Here is an 18,028-nt window from a genome sequence, read left to right on the forward strand (position 1 = left end):
TAAAATTAATTTTATAAAATTAATATTTTTTTATTTATTTATTGATTTTTCTTAATCTGTCTAAAATAAAGTAAGACAACAATTATAATAGAATCGAGGAAATATATCATATAATAAATGAATGTATAATAATCAACTAATATAATCAACTAATGATACAGTCTTGCAATACATAATAATAAATGTGCATTTAAAATCTATTTTCTTTCAAACGATTCACTAAAACATATTATTTATTAAATTAATTAAATAAAATTAAAATAATTAAAAAGAAACTGTCTAAAGTGTTTTCTCATTATAGGTGGTAAAAATTGCGTCAAAACTATTACACTTTATAAAAGGCATCCTAAAATTTGAAAAATAACAAAAAAAATTAAGAAGTAAATTATTCAAATTTAAATTACAGGCATATATTTTAAACAAATTTGACTCATCTTGAGTTAATTACAGCTCAAAGTGACTCTCAAATACTGAATGTTTTAAAAAAAGTAATAATAAAATAGTTAATAAAATACTAAATTAATAGAAAGCCTACTTTTAAGAAGTAAGAACTAAAACGGAGTTCTATTGCTTTCTTTTCTGGAATCTGATTCCATCAAAGGTAGAGGTAGGCTACCTTTCTCTCTGATTATTACTTTACCACAGTCCTATTGTTAACTGTAGCATTTTCTTACTTTATATTATTATATATCATTTATATGAAACCAACCTACTAAGTTAACTCATAGTATTTATTATTAAATTTCATGAACTTTCTTTGTTCCCTCCCTGCATGTTCCATGGGCTCGTTTTTTGTCATGTAACGCAGATTTTCACGAGGGCTTGACAGAGTCTTTCTTCGGTTTCATTTATCTTGTTTTGTCTTCCTTTCACACCCTTTATAGGAATTGGGCCAATAAAATTACATAGTAACTTACTAAGTATATGTCTCTCATTCACATTGACACTGTTTGCTTTTCTTTTTATTTCATTTCTTATTATTTTGGAGGGTCTCAAACAATTGCATATTTTAACGCCCCACGTTTCACCATATTTTTAGGTTGTTGCTCTAATTCTTGCAGTGAGGCTATGGGGAGAGCCACTAGGTGGGTGAAGAGTTTGTTTGGAATAAGAAAAGAGAAAGAGAAGAAACAAAACTTCAAGTGTGGAGAGGCTAAAAGCATGGAATTCTGTTGTTCTGAGAGTACTAGTAATTCAAGAGTTTTGTGTCACAATCCAGGGACTATAACCCCCAACCTTTCTCAAGCTGAGGCTGCTTGGTTACAATCCTTCTACACAGAGAAGGACCAAAACAAGCACGCCATCGCCGTTGCTGCTGCCACGGCAGCAGCAGCTGATGCTGCCATGGCAGCAGCACAGGCTGCAGTGGCGGTTGTTAGGCTCACCAGCCAAGGAAGGGGTGGCACCATGTTTGGGGTTGGACCTGAGATGTGGGCTGCCATCAAGATTCAAACAGTGTTTAGAGGATACCTGGTGAGTTTCTAACTTTTAACTTTGTTTATTTATGTCAAAAAATTATAGACATTTTGGCTTCAATAGTAAGGGGGTATATTTGATTTGTAATGTTGCTCTCTCTCTATTTGTTTTTTTTTGGTGTGCACTGTGGAGTGTGGAATTTTAAAAATTGACATGTGTTTTGAACAGGCAAGGAAGGCACTGAGGGCATTAAAAGGATTGGTGAAGTTGCAGGCACTTGTCAGAGGGTATTTAGTGAGGAAGCAAGCAACAGCAACCTTGCATAGTATGCAGGCTCTTGTTAGAGCTCAAGCTACTATTCGGTCCCACAAATCTCGCAGGCTCATGACCACAAAGAATGAAGCATATAGATCTCAAATTAGAGCAAGAAGATCCATGGTATTGGCACAAATCTTGAATTGTAGCTACATTTCTCATTATATGAACTATGGTTATATATTCTAAGTAGATATAAGGTGGTTTGGATGGTTAAGGAAAAAGGAAAGAGCGGAAAGATCACGGTTTTGATCTTTTATGCTAACAAAATTAACATTTGCCAATAAAAAAATGGTTATATATTCTAAGCTAATTGGTGTGGAAATTTTTTCAGGAGAGGTTTGATGACACTAAGAGTGAGTATGCAGTTCCAATCCACAGTAGAAGGGTATCATCTTATTTTGATGCTACAATTAACAACAACAGTGTTGATGGGATCCCCAAAATAGTGGAAGTGGACACTTTCACGCCTAAGTCAAGGAATAGAAGGACAGTATCAGATTTTGGTGATGAACCATCACTTCAAGCACTTTCAAACAGAACCCCTACGCGTTTGTCCATACCAGACCAAAGGAATTTTCAGGACTCTGAATGGGGGTTAACAGGAGAAGAGTGCAGATTCTCCTCTACAGCACAAAGCACTCCACGCTTCACAAATTCTTGTAGCTGTGGCTCAGTTGCAGTACCTATGACACCAAAGAGTGTGTGCACTGATAACTTGTTCTTCCTAAGGCAGTATGGGAATTTTCCAAACTACATGGCTAGTACTCAGTCTTTTAAGGCCAAATTGAGGTCTCATAGTGCTCCAAAGCAACGGCCAGAACCTGGTCCAAGGAAGAGGATTTCCCTCAATGAAATGATGGAGTCTAGGAGTAGCTTGAGTGGGGTTAGAATGCAGAGGTCTTGTTCACAGGTTCAAGAAGTCATTAGTTTCAAGAACGCTGTGATGGGGAAGCTTCAGAAATCCACATAATCTGTTAGGGAGACAAACAGATTCATAAAGATATCTATCTCTCTTTGTTTTTTGCACTGTAAAAACTATATATTTGTGCCCCCAAGATTGGCAATTTGCAGATACATAGGTGATGGGTCTGGGAATATGAAGACAAAATAGAAGGCAGAGAGAGAGAGAGAGAGAGAGAGAAGCTGCCCATTGTTTTGAGAAAACTTTGGTCATGGAATTTTCATATATTGTCACTATAAGTCTATAATCAAATGCAAGAATCGCAATTTTCCTAGTGTAAACTACTTGTGTGCTGCTTTTTTTTTTCTTCTCTTTTTCTTAAAGTAGGAGTCTGTTTTGTTGGTGATAATGAAATCTCAACAAAATTGTTGTAGGCTTGTAGATGACAAAAACCATTTCTAGTTAAACAAGATTCAAAGTGAAGAAAAAATATTGGAGGACTAAACAAATAATTTTCCCATATGAAAAAGAGGAGGATACGGAATATATTTTATATATAACGGATGTCACATGTCTAAAATATACTGTTGTTGTTCAATAATTTGTAAAAAGAAAATGTTTTTTACTTTTCTTTTTAGATGTTCGAACCAAGGTTTATTAATTCTCTTTTATGACCAAGGTTTGGCATAATTGAAAGGGTTAATTTCAGAAAAATACTTCTCTTTTAGGAGCATAAGGATGTTTAATTCATTTGATTATACTCGAGGAGCAATGCTAATCTTACTATTGTTTTACAATATTTTTTTAACAAAATGAACTAATTAAAATATAATCATTATTTAAATATATTTTTTTCCTTATAATTTAATATATATATATATATATATTTTATTTTTATTCCTATAAAATTATTTTTTTGTTTTGATCCTTATAAAATATGTTATTTATTTTTTTGTCATTAAAACGTTTTAGATAAAAAAATTATATTATTTAAAATATTTTTATACTATTCAAAATATCATCTAAAATGATTTAAAGACAAAAAATAAAATAATATATTTTGTAAAGATTAAAATATTTTTTTACAGAAACAAAAATAAAAGAAAAACTAAATTATCAATATATATATATATATATATATATATATATATATATATATATATATATATATATATATATATATATATATATATATATATATATATATAAGCCTATAACCATTCATATGTGTAAACAAGTACCAACATTCCCCTAAAAGTGAAGCAACATCATGCTACGTAAGACTTTTTGAGTTATCCGAAATTTTTTCTGTCAAATCATTGATGGCATGATTGACTTAAGGCCAAGCTACATTGGAGTCACACAAAATCAGCTATTAGAGTTCTACCTTTTCAACAATTAGCAACTAATGATAGGAGATTAATTTGCATTACCCAAAACTAAAAATATTGATTGCATATTTCATTGTTACTGTGAAGGAATATTTAATGTCAAAGGACACTGTTGACTTCTGGTTCATGCATCGACTGCCATAAGATATTTTTACTGCTATGAACAGTTTTAAATTGTTTTGAATTTTGAATGGGAATGGAATGGTAGAACAAGTTGTGTATTTTTAATTGCTTCTTGTGTTGATGCTTGGCCTTTGGTGGTTTCAAAACTTTTGTTGCTGTTTGTATCTTTTATCTATTTTAACCTCTTCACCATTAAATTTCTCTACACTTTGGCAATGTTAACTATTGATCAACTGTATATAGGTTGTAGCTTAGGGACTAATCAAATTTGATTAGGTTGCACTGTTAACTATTGATTAACTGTAGGTTGTAGAAAAAAGACAGATGTATTCGTATAGAGCATGTAGGACACTTCATCAGTCTTTTTGTTCATAAAGTGTGAATTTACAGACTGTCAAAGAGGTAATATTTTATATATGATTATTTACTTTAACAGAGATTTGAAACTTTTCTGAGAAATTTATGTTTTGGAAAATAATTATTCTTTTCAAAAAATTTTAAGGGAGTTGATTAAAAAATGATTATGTTTCTAAAATAAGTGAAACTGAAAAGTTATGAACCGCTGTACATAAACGTTTGTATCGTCTTCGAAGAAAGAAAAGATTATGCGTAGAGGAAGAAAAAAGAAGTTTGATAACCGGCGGGAAAAAAAAGTCAAAGAAAGTCTTGAAAAATCTCAACAATTTAGGTGGAATTGTTTGATGGGTGAATTCTATCAAAAAGTCATATGAAATTTATCAACATTCATCTTAACAATATAATTCATTAAAATCTGCATACTTGCTTTTAAGTATAAAAAAATTATCTTTAACTTTACTTTTAAGTCTTTCTCATTGTTGAGTTAGCCTTGAATCAGGTTACATGAATTTTTTTTCTTATTTATAAATGTACATCCACTATTAGTATCCATTAATAGATAGTATGATTCTACAAAATTTTAGGTTACTATTTGACGTGAATCAGTATATCTAAAGATATAAATAACTATGAAAAATTCATGACATATCTCAACATTTTCATTTATAAGTCTTGGTTAACACAACAATTTGAAGATAAATATGGAGAAATGGTTGAAAATTTTCAACTATGGGAGGATAGAGGATGGATGAATTCAGTCTTTGTATGAAGAACATGAGCACTGGATTTCTATGTACATGAAAGATACATTTTTTGTTGGCATATCAACAGCTCAAAGATTAGAGAGCATCAACACTTTCTTTGACAAATATTTAAGAAAACTTCATTAAAAAAATTTGTTGAAAAATATAAACTTGTTTTACATGATAGAGAGGAGGCAAAAATGTAAATTGATTTCAATACATGGCATATTAAGACCCCATCTCCTTTTGAGAAACAAATGTCAAGTGTTTATACACATGAAGTTTTTAAAAAATTTCAAATTGAAGTGTTAGGATTACCTTGTCATACAAAAAAGAAAGAAGATGGTCAAGTTACCTCTTTTAGAATCAAAGATTTTCAAAAAATGAAGACTTTGTTGTAGAGTAAGATGCATTAAGGGAAGAAATTTCTTACATATGTCGTTTATTTGAGTATAATGGGTATCTTTGTAGACACTTACTAGTGACACTCCAAGTTATTGGTTTCTTTGTTATTTCATCATGCTATATAATGAGAAGATGGACCAAAGACATTAGAAGCAAGCATCATAAATGAAATAGAAACAAAGATGTTTTCTCTAATAAAGAGAAATATGATCTCTTATATAAAAAGACTGTTGAATTGCTTGAGGAAGGATCGTTATCTAATGAGAGTTGTCAAATTGCACGTTATGCTTTGGAAGAGACCGTAAAACGATGCACAAGCATTAAACGGTCTTTGAAAATTGACAAAGAAAATATTGAAAAGAATGTTTTACTTAAGAAGCCACTTCTAGATCCTCCGCTGTCAAAAACAAAAGGGGCGCTAAAATGAATAAGGGGTGGGATTGAGAAAGGCCATAAGAGAACTTACAATGGAAGAGTGAAAAATGTTTGACGTCATTAATTATTTTATTATGATTTTCATATTATCAACTTTTTGACCATATAACTTTAATGTGATTTTTCATTATTATGTTTTTTTTTTTTTGTGATTGAAGTCTGGACTTGTTCAAGAGGAATCAAGCAATACATTTGATGTTCTTAATAATGAAATGTTGACTATATCAACAAGAATGGTATGAGAAGATATCTCTATTTATTTCAAGATGACTTATTATTTAATTTTCTTTGCTCATTTTTTGTGTGGAGGCAAAGCAATAGAGTTTGAGGAGCTAAGACAAATCAGACAAGGTGTTTTTAAAACTTTGTGGGATTTTTGTTTCTAAAACTTTTGTTTATGTTAGGTTATTAAGAAACGTTTGAACTGGATCTTTATAAAGAGTAGATGATTTGATTGTTTATTTGTTTCTTTTAGTATTTTCATATTGTTGCTTGATTTTTATTATGCCTATGGTGCAAAACCATTACAAAACAGAAAAAGTTAAAGAGATGTTATATAACAAAAAGTTGTTACATCCTTGAGTCATGCTATATTTGGTCATTCTCAATAATACAAGTTTGATTGATTGCACAACTATTTTATTTTACAAAAAGTCAAAATTTAACATTTGTAATGTGAGAAATGCAACATCAATCTTCAATTCTGGTTAAAATATATATCCATAAAGTGCTAGCAATATCTATATTGTTCACAAGTATCTAACTCTCTAAGTAGTACAACAAGATTCACACAATTTTCCATACAAAAGAAAAAAATAAAGAGAAAGCATGATGATAGGGAGTTGTTAAATAATAATCACTTGGAATTGAACTAGGAACTAATAATCTTTATTCAATTTTTGTCATTACATTAACTAACCTTTATACAACTTTATGTAACATCCCAAAGATAATAATAATATTTATTATAAAAAGATATATATTTGACATGACAAAAGATACATATTTATAATTTAGATAAGACAAAATAGAGTAATTGTTTTATCTTCTAATTTTTGAACATATTAGTTTGTCTTATATTTATATATAAGATAAATAAAATAAGATAATATATTTGATTTATTTTATATTTATTTACAATATAAGATAAAAAATTTATTTTATATTTATATATAAGATAAGATGCAATCAATAGTAAATAATTAAATTGCTAGAAATTAGTATAAATAGATATTAGAAGAATCACGGGATATCAACTAGAGAGAAGTAGAAACAAAGAAGAAAGTGAGATAAAAACAATTGAAAAAACGGGAACCTCCGGAGACTATAAGATACATTGTGGGAAATTTAGTCTAGAGGCTTAAGAAGATCTTCAAGAGATGAGTAAAATACATTTTTTTTCCTTTAAAACTACCATGGTATATTCTTTGAAGATTATTTTTATAAAAAGAATTTGGGATATTCTGAGTTGTTGAGATGGACCATGGTTGTGAGGTGTGTGTTTATAATTGATTGAATTGTGATAAGTTCTTGGCTGATTTAATTAATTGGGATATGTTTGATATCATGCGTCAATATATGATTGTTTGATAGTATAAGATTGAGTTGACGCTCCACATTACAAAAGATTGAGGTAACTTTTTTTAAGAATGAGTATATCTCCACATGAGATTGAGCTAGAGCTCCACATTAGAGATTGAGGCAACTTCTTTGAGAAATGATTATATCTCCACATGAGATTGAGTTAGTGTTTCACATAATTGAGATTGAGGTAACTTCTTCGCGAAAAAAATATACCTTCATATGAGATTGAGCTGGTGCTCCACATTATAGAGAATGAGATAATTTCTTCAAGGAAAAAATATATCTTCACATGAAATTGAGTTAGTGCTCCACATTATTGAGATTGACCTAACTTCTTTAAGGAAGGAATATATCTCCACATAGCACATCAATGTAAATAGATTTTATTGTTTTTTTTATCTAGGATTGTTAGTAGTCAATGACTATTGGATTTCATGATTTAGTTTATAGACAAATGGATTATGTTGAATATTTTCATATGATTTCCAACCTTTTTGGCTTTGGAAATTTATTCTTTAACAAATTTATATATTATTTATTATTGTAAGGAAGGACATTACACTTTATAAATCAGAAACATACATTGTATTCATTAGCCTTTAGATGACTTTACAGATAAAAAAATATAAAATTATATTCACCAGCGTATTATTGGTGGTTTTACACACTAGAAGCAAACATCTTAAACAAAGACAAACTTTCACTATTTGGTTTTACTTCAAGCTACCGCTCCACAAGACCAATTTCTTTTATTGCCTTCCCCACCACCAATTTTGTCCCTTGCTGGAATTGAATTTTGTCATCATTAAACAACTATTTCCTAGTTATAAAAAATTGAGGTTCCATTGTCTTTTCTTTGAAACTATATAGGAGGAGAGTAAAGCACTTTCGTGTACATATCAACATTGATTGTCACACATATCTCTTGAACAGAATACGATAACAATATTTGTTAAGTATATAATAGCCTACACTGACTATATCGAATTGTTGGAGAGCTATTTTTATTGTAGTTCCCATACCTCTCTAATCGTTCTGTTTCTTGTAACTTCGTTCTTGATTGGAGTAGATGGACGAATTTCATTGAACAAAGAAAATTAGTGTGATTTATTCAATAAATAAATAATATTGTGATGATATTATTTATTTTATACCTATTGTCCAATCCCAAATAACACCTGAATTATTTAAAAGGTAATCGATTTTTCATGTTAATAAAATATTCAGGGATAGAAAAAAGATTGAAGATTTATATATAATTTCTATCTTACACTAACAATATTATCAAATTGACCAGATTTTCATAAGAAAAATTCAACAAGAAAAGAAAATTGACTAATTAGTCAAATAAGCAATAAGTTAATTAAAATATTTTACCATACACATTTTAAAATGTGAAATTGACACAATTAAATTTAACTATCGAAAAATAAAATTATTTCCATATTATTTAAAAAAAAAAATCGAAGAGAAGGCTACACTCTTTACTATCTTTTTGTCTTTGGAACAGAGCAACTGCAAAAAAAGATAAAGCACAACAAGACCCGAACACTATGGTTTGGTGATGGAGAGAAGAGACTAGGCTCTTATAATGGACCTATGAAAAGGGCCGAGCGAGAAACATTTGAAGCCCAAATTTCCAGAGATTGATAGGTTCCCTAAGAGGTTAACAAAATCATGACAGAGAATACTGACACTTTTTTTTTATTATTGATAGAGAATACTGACCCTGAAAACAGAACCATGAATAAGTTTATATTATTTTCTTTGTAAGAAAGAACTATAAATAAGTGACTGTGTCATTACTTTTGCAGTTTAAATAGGCCATATGTTTTTTTAATCCAAAAACAGAGTAAGTCCATACGTATTTTTTTATCAATAAGAATGAAAAACATACTTATATCAATTCAACACAGTTATATACTAAAAGTTTAAATTTGAAGGAACTAATTAAGTTAAAATATTCTTGTATTAATTAATTTATGCATTTTGCAGTGACCAAATGTCTGAGCTTCGAGCTAAAAAAATAAAAACTGCATCATGACGCCAAAACCACCCAAAAATAAAACCCGTTGGTGTACAAGTTCTATGAGCAGAGTTGATTGTTGAGAATTGGAAGTTGTTTAAAAAATTAAGTGAAATCTAGTGACTCATTAAGACAAAAAGTCGTGAAGAGAGTCCATGTTATACCTTTTTCAGCCTTTTGGTTAATTAAAATAAAGTGTAGTACCCATGAAACTATTTCTGATAAATTACTTGTACTGTACCGGAGGTAAAATGCCATCAATTAATATGAATTTTCAGAAAATACTGATCTTTTATATTAACGATACTATGCATTAACGGATTTCATGTTGATTTCTTTTCTGCACTTGTAAGGCATTTGTCTTTCTCTATTTATTTTTTCAAGTCTTTTATCTAATGGTAAATTATAAATCAAGTTCAAGTAGGATTATTATTGCCATTTGGAACTACTATACAAATAGGAATTGCCCAACATATAAATGGATATGAATATATATAGTTCTAAGGCAGCTGAAATTCGTGGAGCAGTTAATATCTGTCAAGTAAAATGAATTAGTATAACTCTAATTCATGGACCTGAAATTGAGGATTCATATGGCACTATCAAATTATAAATATGTGATATATAATTTATACATCAAAGTGATTTCTCCAGAGAAAATCAATATTTTTTTTTAAAAAAATATTGTGTATGGATTAAACTACACTTTGATCCATTCGGTTCCATCAACAAAGCTAAGTGAAAGAAAAGGTGTAGCTTCCTCGTCAGTAAGCTCTCTCGACCATGGTACTCTCCCTGCAAAGCTTGCTCCAAGTCCTGTGCATTTGTACTGCCCGTAGAATACAGTCCTGGACATAATACAAAAAATTAACACATGGACTTTAATTTCTAGATATTATTCGCATAAAAGTTTTTCTATTGTAAATAGATTTATCATACTTAATAATTTTGATGTAATTTTCTGATAATATAAAACTTTTTTTTTTGGTAACGTTAATTCTTTCTCCTAAAAATGACTGTAGTTTTAGACTTTTAGTTTTTGAAAAAAAAAAATCAAATTTACTGATGTTCTCATTTTTAATAAAATATTAAAACATCTATATATTCAAATTTTGTCATGTAATAAATAAGGTTATCTTATAAGACATAATAATATATTTAATTAAATTGAGAGAAAATAATGATATTTTAATAAAATTATTCTCTTCTATATGTTAATTATCATGAAATACTTATTTTCTTGATTTATATGAAAAACTTTAAAAATCAGTTATTTTGGGAGCGAAGGATGTATATACTAATTTTTCATTAAACTATAAACCCACTCACATGCGCATGCCAATATGTTTTTTTGGTACATAGCTGTATACAAAATAACATTACAATAATAGTATGTGAAGGCTCTTTTCAGACACTATATGCCTTTATCTATATTGCACATACAGACATGAAGTTCGGTGGTAAGAATCCACCGGGTTTAGTATTTAGTATATACTTATCACTTTCCCTAAAATTGCTATGAATTTTCTTATTCTTCATAAAGTTCCTAGTCTTTTCTTTTCTTTTAATTTTTTTTATTGGAGGGTTCATAACATAACACGTAGACTTGCACCATGCATACTTATACTTACGGATATATAATATAGTCAGGGAAATTGGACACTGATATAAGGCTAGCTAGGCCTATTTTCTTGGTCTCACACTAGATATGGAGATACCACCCAATATTTATTATTCCCTTCTTGTTCTATCACAAGAATAGACTCGTTCATATTTCTTAATAGTTTGATGGAAACCGGTTTGGTTATCTTGCTGGAGGGATATTTTTGTCATTTAAGGATACGGCTAGTGCGAATGGCTGAAGGGTGCTTGTGACTTGTTAAGTGGGGAACTCTAGATAAAGAGAAAGATGACAAAAAAACCCTTCACACCCATACTGCACTGTAAGAAAGTGAGTGGCACCGCCCCATTTACGTCTAATAGTCCTGAAGGGGTTAAAGATATGTTGAGAACCCAACAAAAATTCATTCATGTGTAGATGTAGATAGGAACTAGGAAGAGTGTTTTCTTTCTTTTGAAGTCAAGGTCTCTTTATGTGGAGATTTAGAGACTAATTTTTTGAGATAGGAAAAGATTAACTTAAAAATATCTCTCAAGTCTCAACAAATATTATTCCATACGGATAAGTTGAAAAAAATATTTGACTATGTGTTTAAGAGACATAATTTTTTACCATGGCCCATCTTATTGATATAGGAGGAGTTTTTCAATATATACTTTATGGGGGTGTCAAACATCGCTTCTGGTGGTAATTTTTTAAGAGTAACTCATTGTCCTTTCCATTAGTGAGATGACACTAAGTGCATCACCATGTTGAAAGGTAAAATACTCTTAACAAGGTGCCAAGAGTTCATGGCAGATAAAATGAACGAAAAAAAAAATGACCTTTAGGCTTTGTAAAATTGTTGACTTAAATGGGTGGAGAAAAGAGAGGTTTAATTAATTAAATGAAGACAGGGACGGATTATGAGAGTAATTTTCTCCACAAAGTAAAATTCTTGAATGTATTAAATAATTAGTGTTTTTCTCTCACACAAAAATAGGCGTTGCCTCCATAAAATATTTAAAAAAAAAGAATATACAAAAATATAAAAGATAAAAAAAATTGATACTAATTTTATTCACTTTAGTATTTTAAATTTATAAACATTTAGATTTTTTTATCATGTTGTAAAAATTTATAATATTTTTTTGTCTATAAAATTATTATAGACTCTTTCTTTGCTCTCACTAAAGAAATCTTATAGATCTGCAAAATGGAGATGTTCCACTTACACCTAAAATATATGCATGGTTAAAGAAAGAGGCAAAGAGAGGTTGTCACTAAAAGTACCAAAATCCTTAAATTTCCAAAGATATCACATAATTTCTCTGTTTGTAATTATTAGAGCATGATATTAATGAAAGTAATTCTCATTTTACTTTTTGATATTATTATATTCATCTATTAATTTAGTATTTGAGTTTACTAAAATGAATGAATTTCTCTGTGGTAGAAGAAGAAGAGAGAAAGAGCATACATTTCACGGTTAGGATCACCCCAGTTATACCAGCCTTTGGGAATGATGATGTTTTCCATATATGTGTAGGCAAAGACCACGCGAGAAAAGGGTCCCCAAGCCCTTCCAAGGTATAGTGCCCCTGATCCCGTGACCTTGCAGTTCACAAATGAGAACCCCGTGTCCTCCAACATACTACTCCTTCCTTGAGCTGTTACGGCCCCTGTATTCTGTGCTATGGCATGCACGTGACATCCCTATATATAGTATAGTGTCATCAACAAACATTATTAATCAACAATCAGAAATCATAGTAAATATGATTTTTAAGATAAAGTAAAGATCAATACATTTGTGATTGATTTAGACAATTAGTGCATACTTACTCATACACTAATAATTTGCAAATAAGTAAAGAACTCATTTATTGCTCACAATTGTTAAATAATGAATGCAATACAAAATTGGTTATGGTTAGGTTACGCTGATGTGGCGTGAATTAAAACTGGGATATTCCAATGTTTCAGATTAATTGAAAGCAATGATCGCAGATTAGAGGTATCAATTAATAATTACTATGGAAAGAAAATCTAACCTCAAACAGTGAGAGAGAGTTGCCAAATATGAAATCAACAGAGCCTTCGATGTAACAATCCTTATAGAAATGTCTGCCCAAATGATCATAAAGTGTGTCTTGTGCTCCTAAGAATTTGCAGCCTACAAATGCTGCTGTGTCTGCTGAAATCCTTAATGCAACCGCTTGCTTTCCAACTGCTCCTGGTGCAGGAACAGGAGTTGTGTTCTGCATTCACCATATATATATATATATATATATATATATATATATATATATATATATATATATATATTGTTATGCTTGTAAAAAAAACTCATACACATATATAGACAAAGCTAAATTGGGATTGAAATAGAGGGAGAGAATTTTTAATTTACTTACTTGGAATGTGATGTTCTTGGCAAGGAAATAAGGTGAATTCACAGCAAAAGTTGCTGAACCATAGGTTCCTAGTGGCCTCCCATTTGAGCCAGGTGTTTGAGCAGTGTCACCCCATTTAACAATGGTTTTATCTGCATCAGCTCCTTCTATTGTTATGTAGGATTTCAAAGGAGGAATGTTAACTTTCTCCCTGGACATATACACAAAAAAATGCAAGGGGAAAATCAGAGGCTTCCATTCAAATGCAATTCAAAATTTCACCACATTCTAGAAAATTTGCATAATGTAACATGATGGGGGGGTAAAAGGAAAAGGAAAGAGCTGAAAGGCTATATTAGTTGCAAAATCTTCTTCAGACAAAGACCAACTCTCTGAGAGTTTGAATGATTGAATCAGAAGGAAAAGGACATCATTGGAAGAAACAAAAGTTGTAACCTGTAAACGCTAAATAGAACAACACAATTCTGAATGCAGACAGACAGAAAAATCCACGTCTTACAATAACAAACCGCGATTTTGAGAAGGGCACAAAGTAAAATGAGCAGAATGTGGCAGAATTCAATTGAAGTACAAGAAAATGTAGTACTACTACTCACGTGTAGACCCCTGCATGGACTTTAATGACCACTCTCACAAGATTGATGAATGGAAGGGAATCAATGGCTTCTTGAATTGAGGTAAAATCTCCAGCATTAGGATTCTTATCAACGTGCAAAGTGTAAGAAGCCACAAGCTTATTTTTAGCTGACTTAAAAACTGAGTGTTTGAGGGAACCAACAAAATTCACCCATTTCATGAATTGCTGTTCAGAATAATGCACTCTAGTCATGTTGGTCGATAACACTTTACCTGCAGAACGTCTTGGTCTAATTCCCTTGGTATGACAATGTATTCTGCTGGAATTTTGCAGAAGAAGAACAAGAACTGCTAACAAGATGAACATGCAATGCAAGTTTGACATTGTAAGAGATACAACAAAGAGAGACAGAAAGAACTGTGGAATAAGATTGTTGATGTGACAAAGAGATGGAGGAAAAAAAATTATGTTAGTAAAAATAATGTTAACAATAACTCTAATGGGGAATGGTCTTTGGAATTTGAAGTGACCTAGAAATTGGTTATTGCTATGGCTTATATACATGTTATGCCAATTAGTTTAGGTGTAAAGTAACACAACTTTAAGTTAGTTGGAATGAAACCAGTTTTGATTTTTTTAAAAATAAAATCTTAAGTTCGAATCTCATCATTAAAAATAATTAAAATTAATTACCAACAAACTGGATGAATACTTCCAACTTAAAACATGATAACTTAAAAAAAGTTTAGGCGTAAAGTGAAAAATAATGACAGTGAAGGATAGCTCATGGGTGCTTCTTCTACTGACATCCATGTAGAAAAGAGAAGGAGAGAGAAACAATCTCAACCACAGGACAGGTTGCACTTTTTTGCGTATAAAAAACATTGTCTCAGAGAAAAATATTTGGTCATTAATTATTAGTCATCTTCCATTTGTTGTTATTGTTTGTTTGGTGTTGCCCGTGAGCCTATTTCTGTTTTGCATGATCGTGGAATTATTCTTATTGAGATAATATAATGGGTTGAATTGTACTTTTATGTGCATCAAATAGCGTTTCATGTGAAAAAAAATATACATTTTGAGGCCAACTTTTCTGCTTGTGCATGCTGAATATTGGTAACACCTACTCCTGAATCATGGACGTCCAATATTTGGACCTTCGTTAATGTAATTAGATTCTTCTTGTTGTTTAGCTGATTACAGTTATTTGACCACTTGGTAATGGTTCAGATTTCTCAATTCTAAATTCAGTGTAGTTGGTGAATCAGAGAAACACTGGGCCCCCAAAAAGAAAGGACTAGGCACTTTGGCTAAAGCAACATTGGTGAGGCCAAAGTCATAACTCTAGTGATGTGAAAGAAATGCATCGAGACAAAACTACAATTTGGTTCAATCTCCGCTCTTGTTCCCTTTTTATGCTTTTGTCATGTGGATTGTGGAGGTACTAATTTTCTTTTTGGTAGATTCTGTGCATTGTTAGTTCATCCATAAGTGGTTTTTCTCATGTTTGATCATTTTCGGCTCCCTTTTGAAAAATAAGAAAAATCACGCTTTATTTTTTTCATTTTTTAAATCTACATCAGTTTTATATAGATTTAAAATTTGGCCTTCTACATGTATTATCTCTAGTTGGAAAATGTTTCCCTTAAATTCATCAAAGATTCAGAAAAATCACAATGGTTATAATTGATTGGCAATGGGAAATCCTATGTAACTAATAATTTCCTTTGCTAAGAAAGTATTGACAGAGTAGTAAATAATATAATTATCAAACTCTTGAGTTAACTGGTTAATTTTTATGAGTTTACGAATTCACTTATTCTCTACTAGTTGACTCGTGTGCAAACTCTTTTCTTAGTAGACTCTAGGTAAACTCATTAGATTCTATGCAAACTCAATAGACTCTTGTTTACGATTGAGTTAGTGAGTCAACAAGTTTAAAAATTAGATCAACCACATGTTATTTTGGATTGTTTTCTATATGTTTAGTGATGTGATTCTTACTAGGAGCGGATCGCTTGATACAGGTCACAGAGTTTGGATGACGCCACATCCAAAGAGAGAAGATAAGTCAGGGTAGATGTCATAAAGATTACCTTGATAAGTCTGAGATTGGTTCAACAAGGAACCCAGAGAGAAGCTCTCACAAAATATTCGCAAAATGTCAAAAGTTTCTTCTATTAAAAACAAAATCAATACATATAGTATATCTGAATAAAAAAAAATAGAAATAGACATAGGCCTCCAAATCAGTTTGGGTCAAAATGACTGAAAAAAATAGAAATATAAAAAAGAACATATTTGGCATGTGCCTTCAAATTAGTCTGGGCCTTCAGCAACAATTAATATTCTTAGTAGTGCATTTGCCTTTGGGCCTTCATCCTTCTCCAGTTAGGTCTTGTTAAGTATGTTTGCTACCATTTGTTGGAGGGTATCCACTGATTGTTTGGTCTTACTACTAGTCATAGATTCTTGTATTTGGACAGTTTTAGAATTCTCATCATTCCCTCCTTCTTGGAAAACATTTGCCTTCAAATCTTCAGAATCATCACCTACCACAAAGGGAGTCAAGTCAACAACATTAAATGAAGAACTTACTCCATACTCACCTGGAATATCGATCTTGTAAGCATTGTCATTGATCCTCTCTAGTACTTGGAAATGTCTGTCTCTTCTAGGTTGAAGTTTGGACTTCCTTTGTTTAGGGAACCTTTTCTTCCTCATGTGTACCCAAACCCAATCATTCTTCTTTGCAATTTGTGTGACACCCTCTACCCCTCACATATATACTAATAAAGGAATAAAAATTTAAATATTAATTAAAAGTATTTTTGAAACATTTTTAGAAACAAGTCTTTCAAAGGGGAAAAAGGCTCACATTCACTTTCTTCTACGTCATATTCAAACTTGTCCAAATAAATAATAAAGTCATCTCAGCTCAAATAAGGTCGTTTAAGACTTCATACAATTAATATAAAATCCTATACCCCAATGTCACATCCTATCAGAGCGTTGTGTCTCGACGTCCTTCAACACCAGGTTCCTTAAAGCAATTTACCTAGTCAGCTGCTCTTCCGAACACAAAGTTCAAGATCATCACAGGATCCAAACACAAACAACACATAGAGAGCAAGTTATCACATTCCTAACTAATAGAGAAACAAGACAACTAAATATACATATTAGATAAATGAGATACCACTTGCTTAAACATAACTCACGTAATTTCATCATTTTATCATTTCAAATTCACTTTTCAATCATCAATCACATTACATATGAATCACATAATCCGATCAAGATATAATAACGCATCAATTTCATAATGAACAATTAGCAGACGTTATGCCACAGTTATGCTAAGACTCAAGCCTATATGCAATGTGGTACCATGTCAGTGAAAAACCACCCTGGAACGTTTAGGAGTACATAACAAGAGGCACCACACAATGGATATGTCAGGTCACTCTCACTAAGTAAAATCATAAGGAGACCAGTCAGGGTCATAGTGTTTTGCGAGAATGCTCCAATTATATGGGATCAACATAGGCTTAAAGGAGCACTCAAACCGGGTGACCCCCAAGGCCTACACTTCGAAGAGTTTGTCAGGGCCTCTCCCTCCTAGTTTAGGCCCAACCCCTAAAATCATTTTTGCATACAGACACTGCTTATGAATTATACAATATTCACGACCTCACACTCGTGTTTTAAACACGTTTAACACAATTGCACTAC

At 31.2% G+C, this 18,028-nt stretch overlaps 2 protein-coding genes and 1 long non-coding RNA gene across 6 annotated transcripts; 2 read left to right on the plus strand and 1 right to left on the minus strand.

Moving 5' to 3' along the window:
- The first annotated feature begins 730 nt into the window (after window positions 1-730).
- LOC100788710 (protein IQ-DOMAIN 14) lies at window positions 731-2,976 on the plus strand. 3 transcript variants are annotated; one of them, XM_041017019.1, is made up of 4 exons: window positions 731-920; window positions 1,040-1,473; window positions 1,645-1,854; window positions 2,066-2,976. In XM_041017019.1, the coding sequence occupies exons 2-4, from the start codon at window positions 1,069-1,071 to the stop codon at window positions 2,702-2,704; spliced, it is 1,254 nt and encodes a 417-aa protein (XP_040872953.1). In that variant the 5' UTR covers window positions 731-920; window positions 1,040-1,068; the 3' UTR covers window positions 2,705-2,976. The 3 variants fall into 3 exon arrangements, with proteins under 3 accessions (XP_040872953.1, XP_040872954.1, XP_040872952.1); XM_041017020.1 differs by having other exon boundaries at window positions 731-908; XM_041017018.1 differs by having other exon boundaries at window positions 732-1,473.
- A 7,191-nt stretch (window positions 2,977-10,167) lies between these two features.
- Window positions 10,168-14,847, minus strand: LOC100817924 (probable pectinesterase 53). The gene is made up of 5 exons (XM_003529010.5): window positions 14,313-14,847; window positions 13,717-13,906; window positions 13,354-13,560; window positions 12,780-13,015; window positions 10,168-10,547 (listed from the first exon to the last, which is right to left on the minus strand). The coding sequence occupies exons 1-5, from the start codon at window positions 14,675-14,677 to the stop codon at window positions 10,400-10,402; spliced, it is 1,146 nt and encodes a 381-aa protein (XP_003529058.2). The 5' UTR covers window positions 14,678-14,847; the 3' UTR covers window positions 10,168-10,399.
- Window positions 12,455-16,037, plus strand: LOC121175114 (uncharacterized). 2 transcript variants are annotated; one of them, XR_005892200.1, is made up of 3 exons: window positions 12,455-12,575; window positions 12,756-12,889; window positions 15,545-16,037. It is a non-coding gene; the product is annotated as an uncharacterized lncRNA (long non-coding RNA). The 2 variants fall into 2 exon arrangements; XR_005892199.1 differs by having other exon boundaries at window positions 12,528-12,665.
- The last annotated feature ends 1,991 nt before the right edge of the window (window positions 16,038-18,028 follow it).

The sequence above is a fragment of the Glycine max genome, chromosome 7 (assembly GCF_000004515.6).
Source record: "Glycine max cultivar Williams 82 chromosome 7, Glycine_max_v4.0, whole genome shotgun sequence".
In the NCBI taxonomy this organism is placed as follows: Eukaryota; Viridiplantae; Streptophyta; class Magnoliopsida; order Fabales; family Fabaceae; genus Glycine; species Glycine max.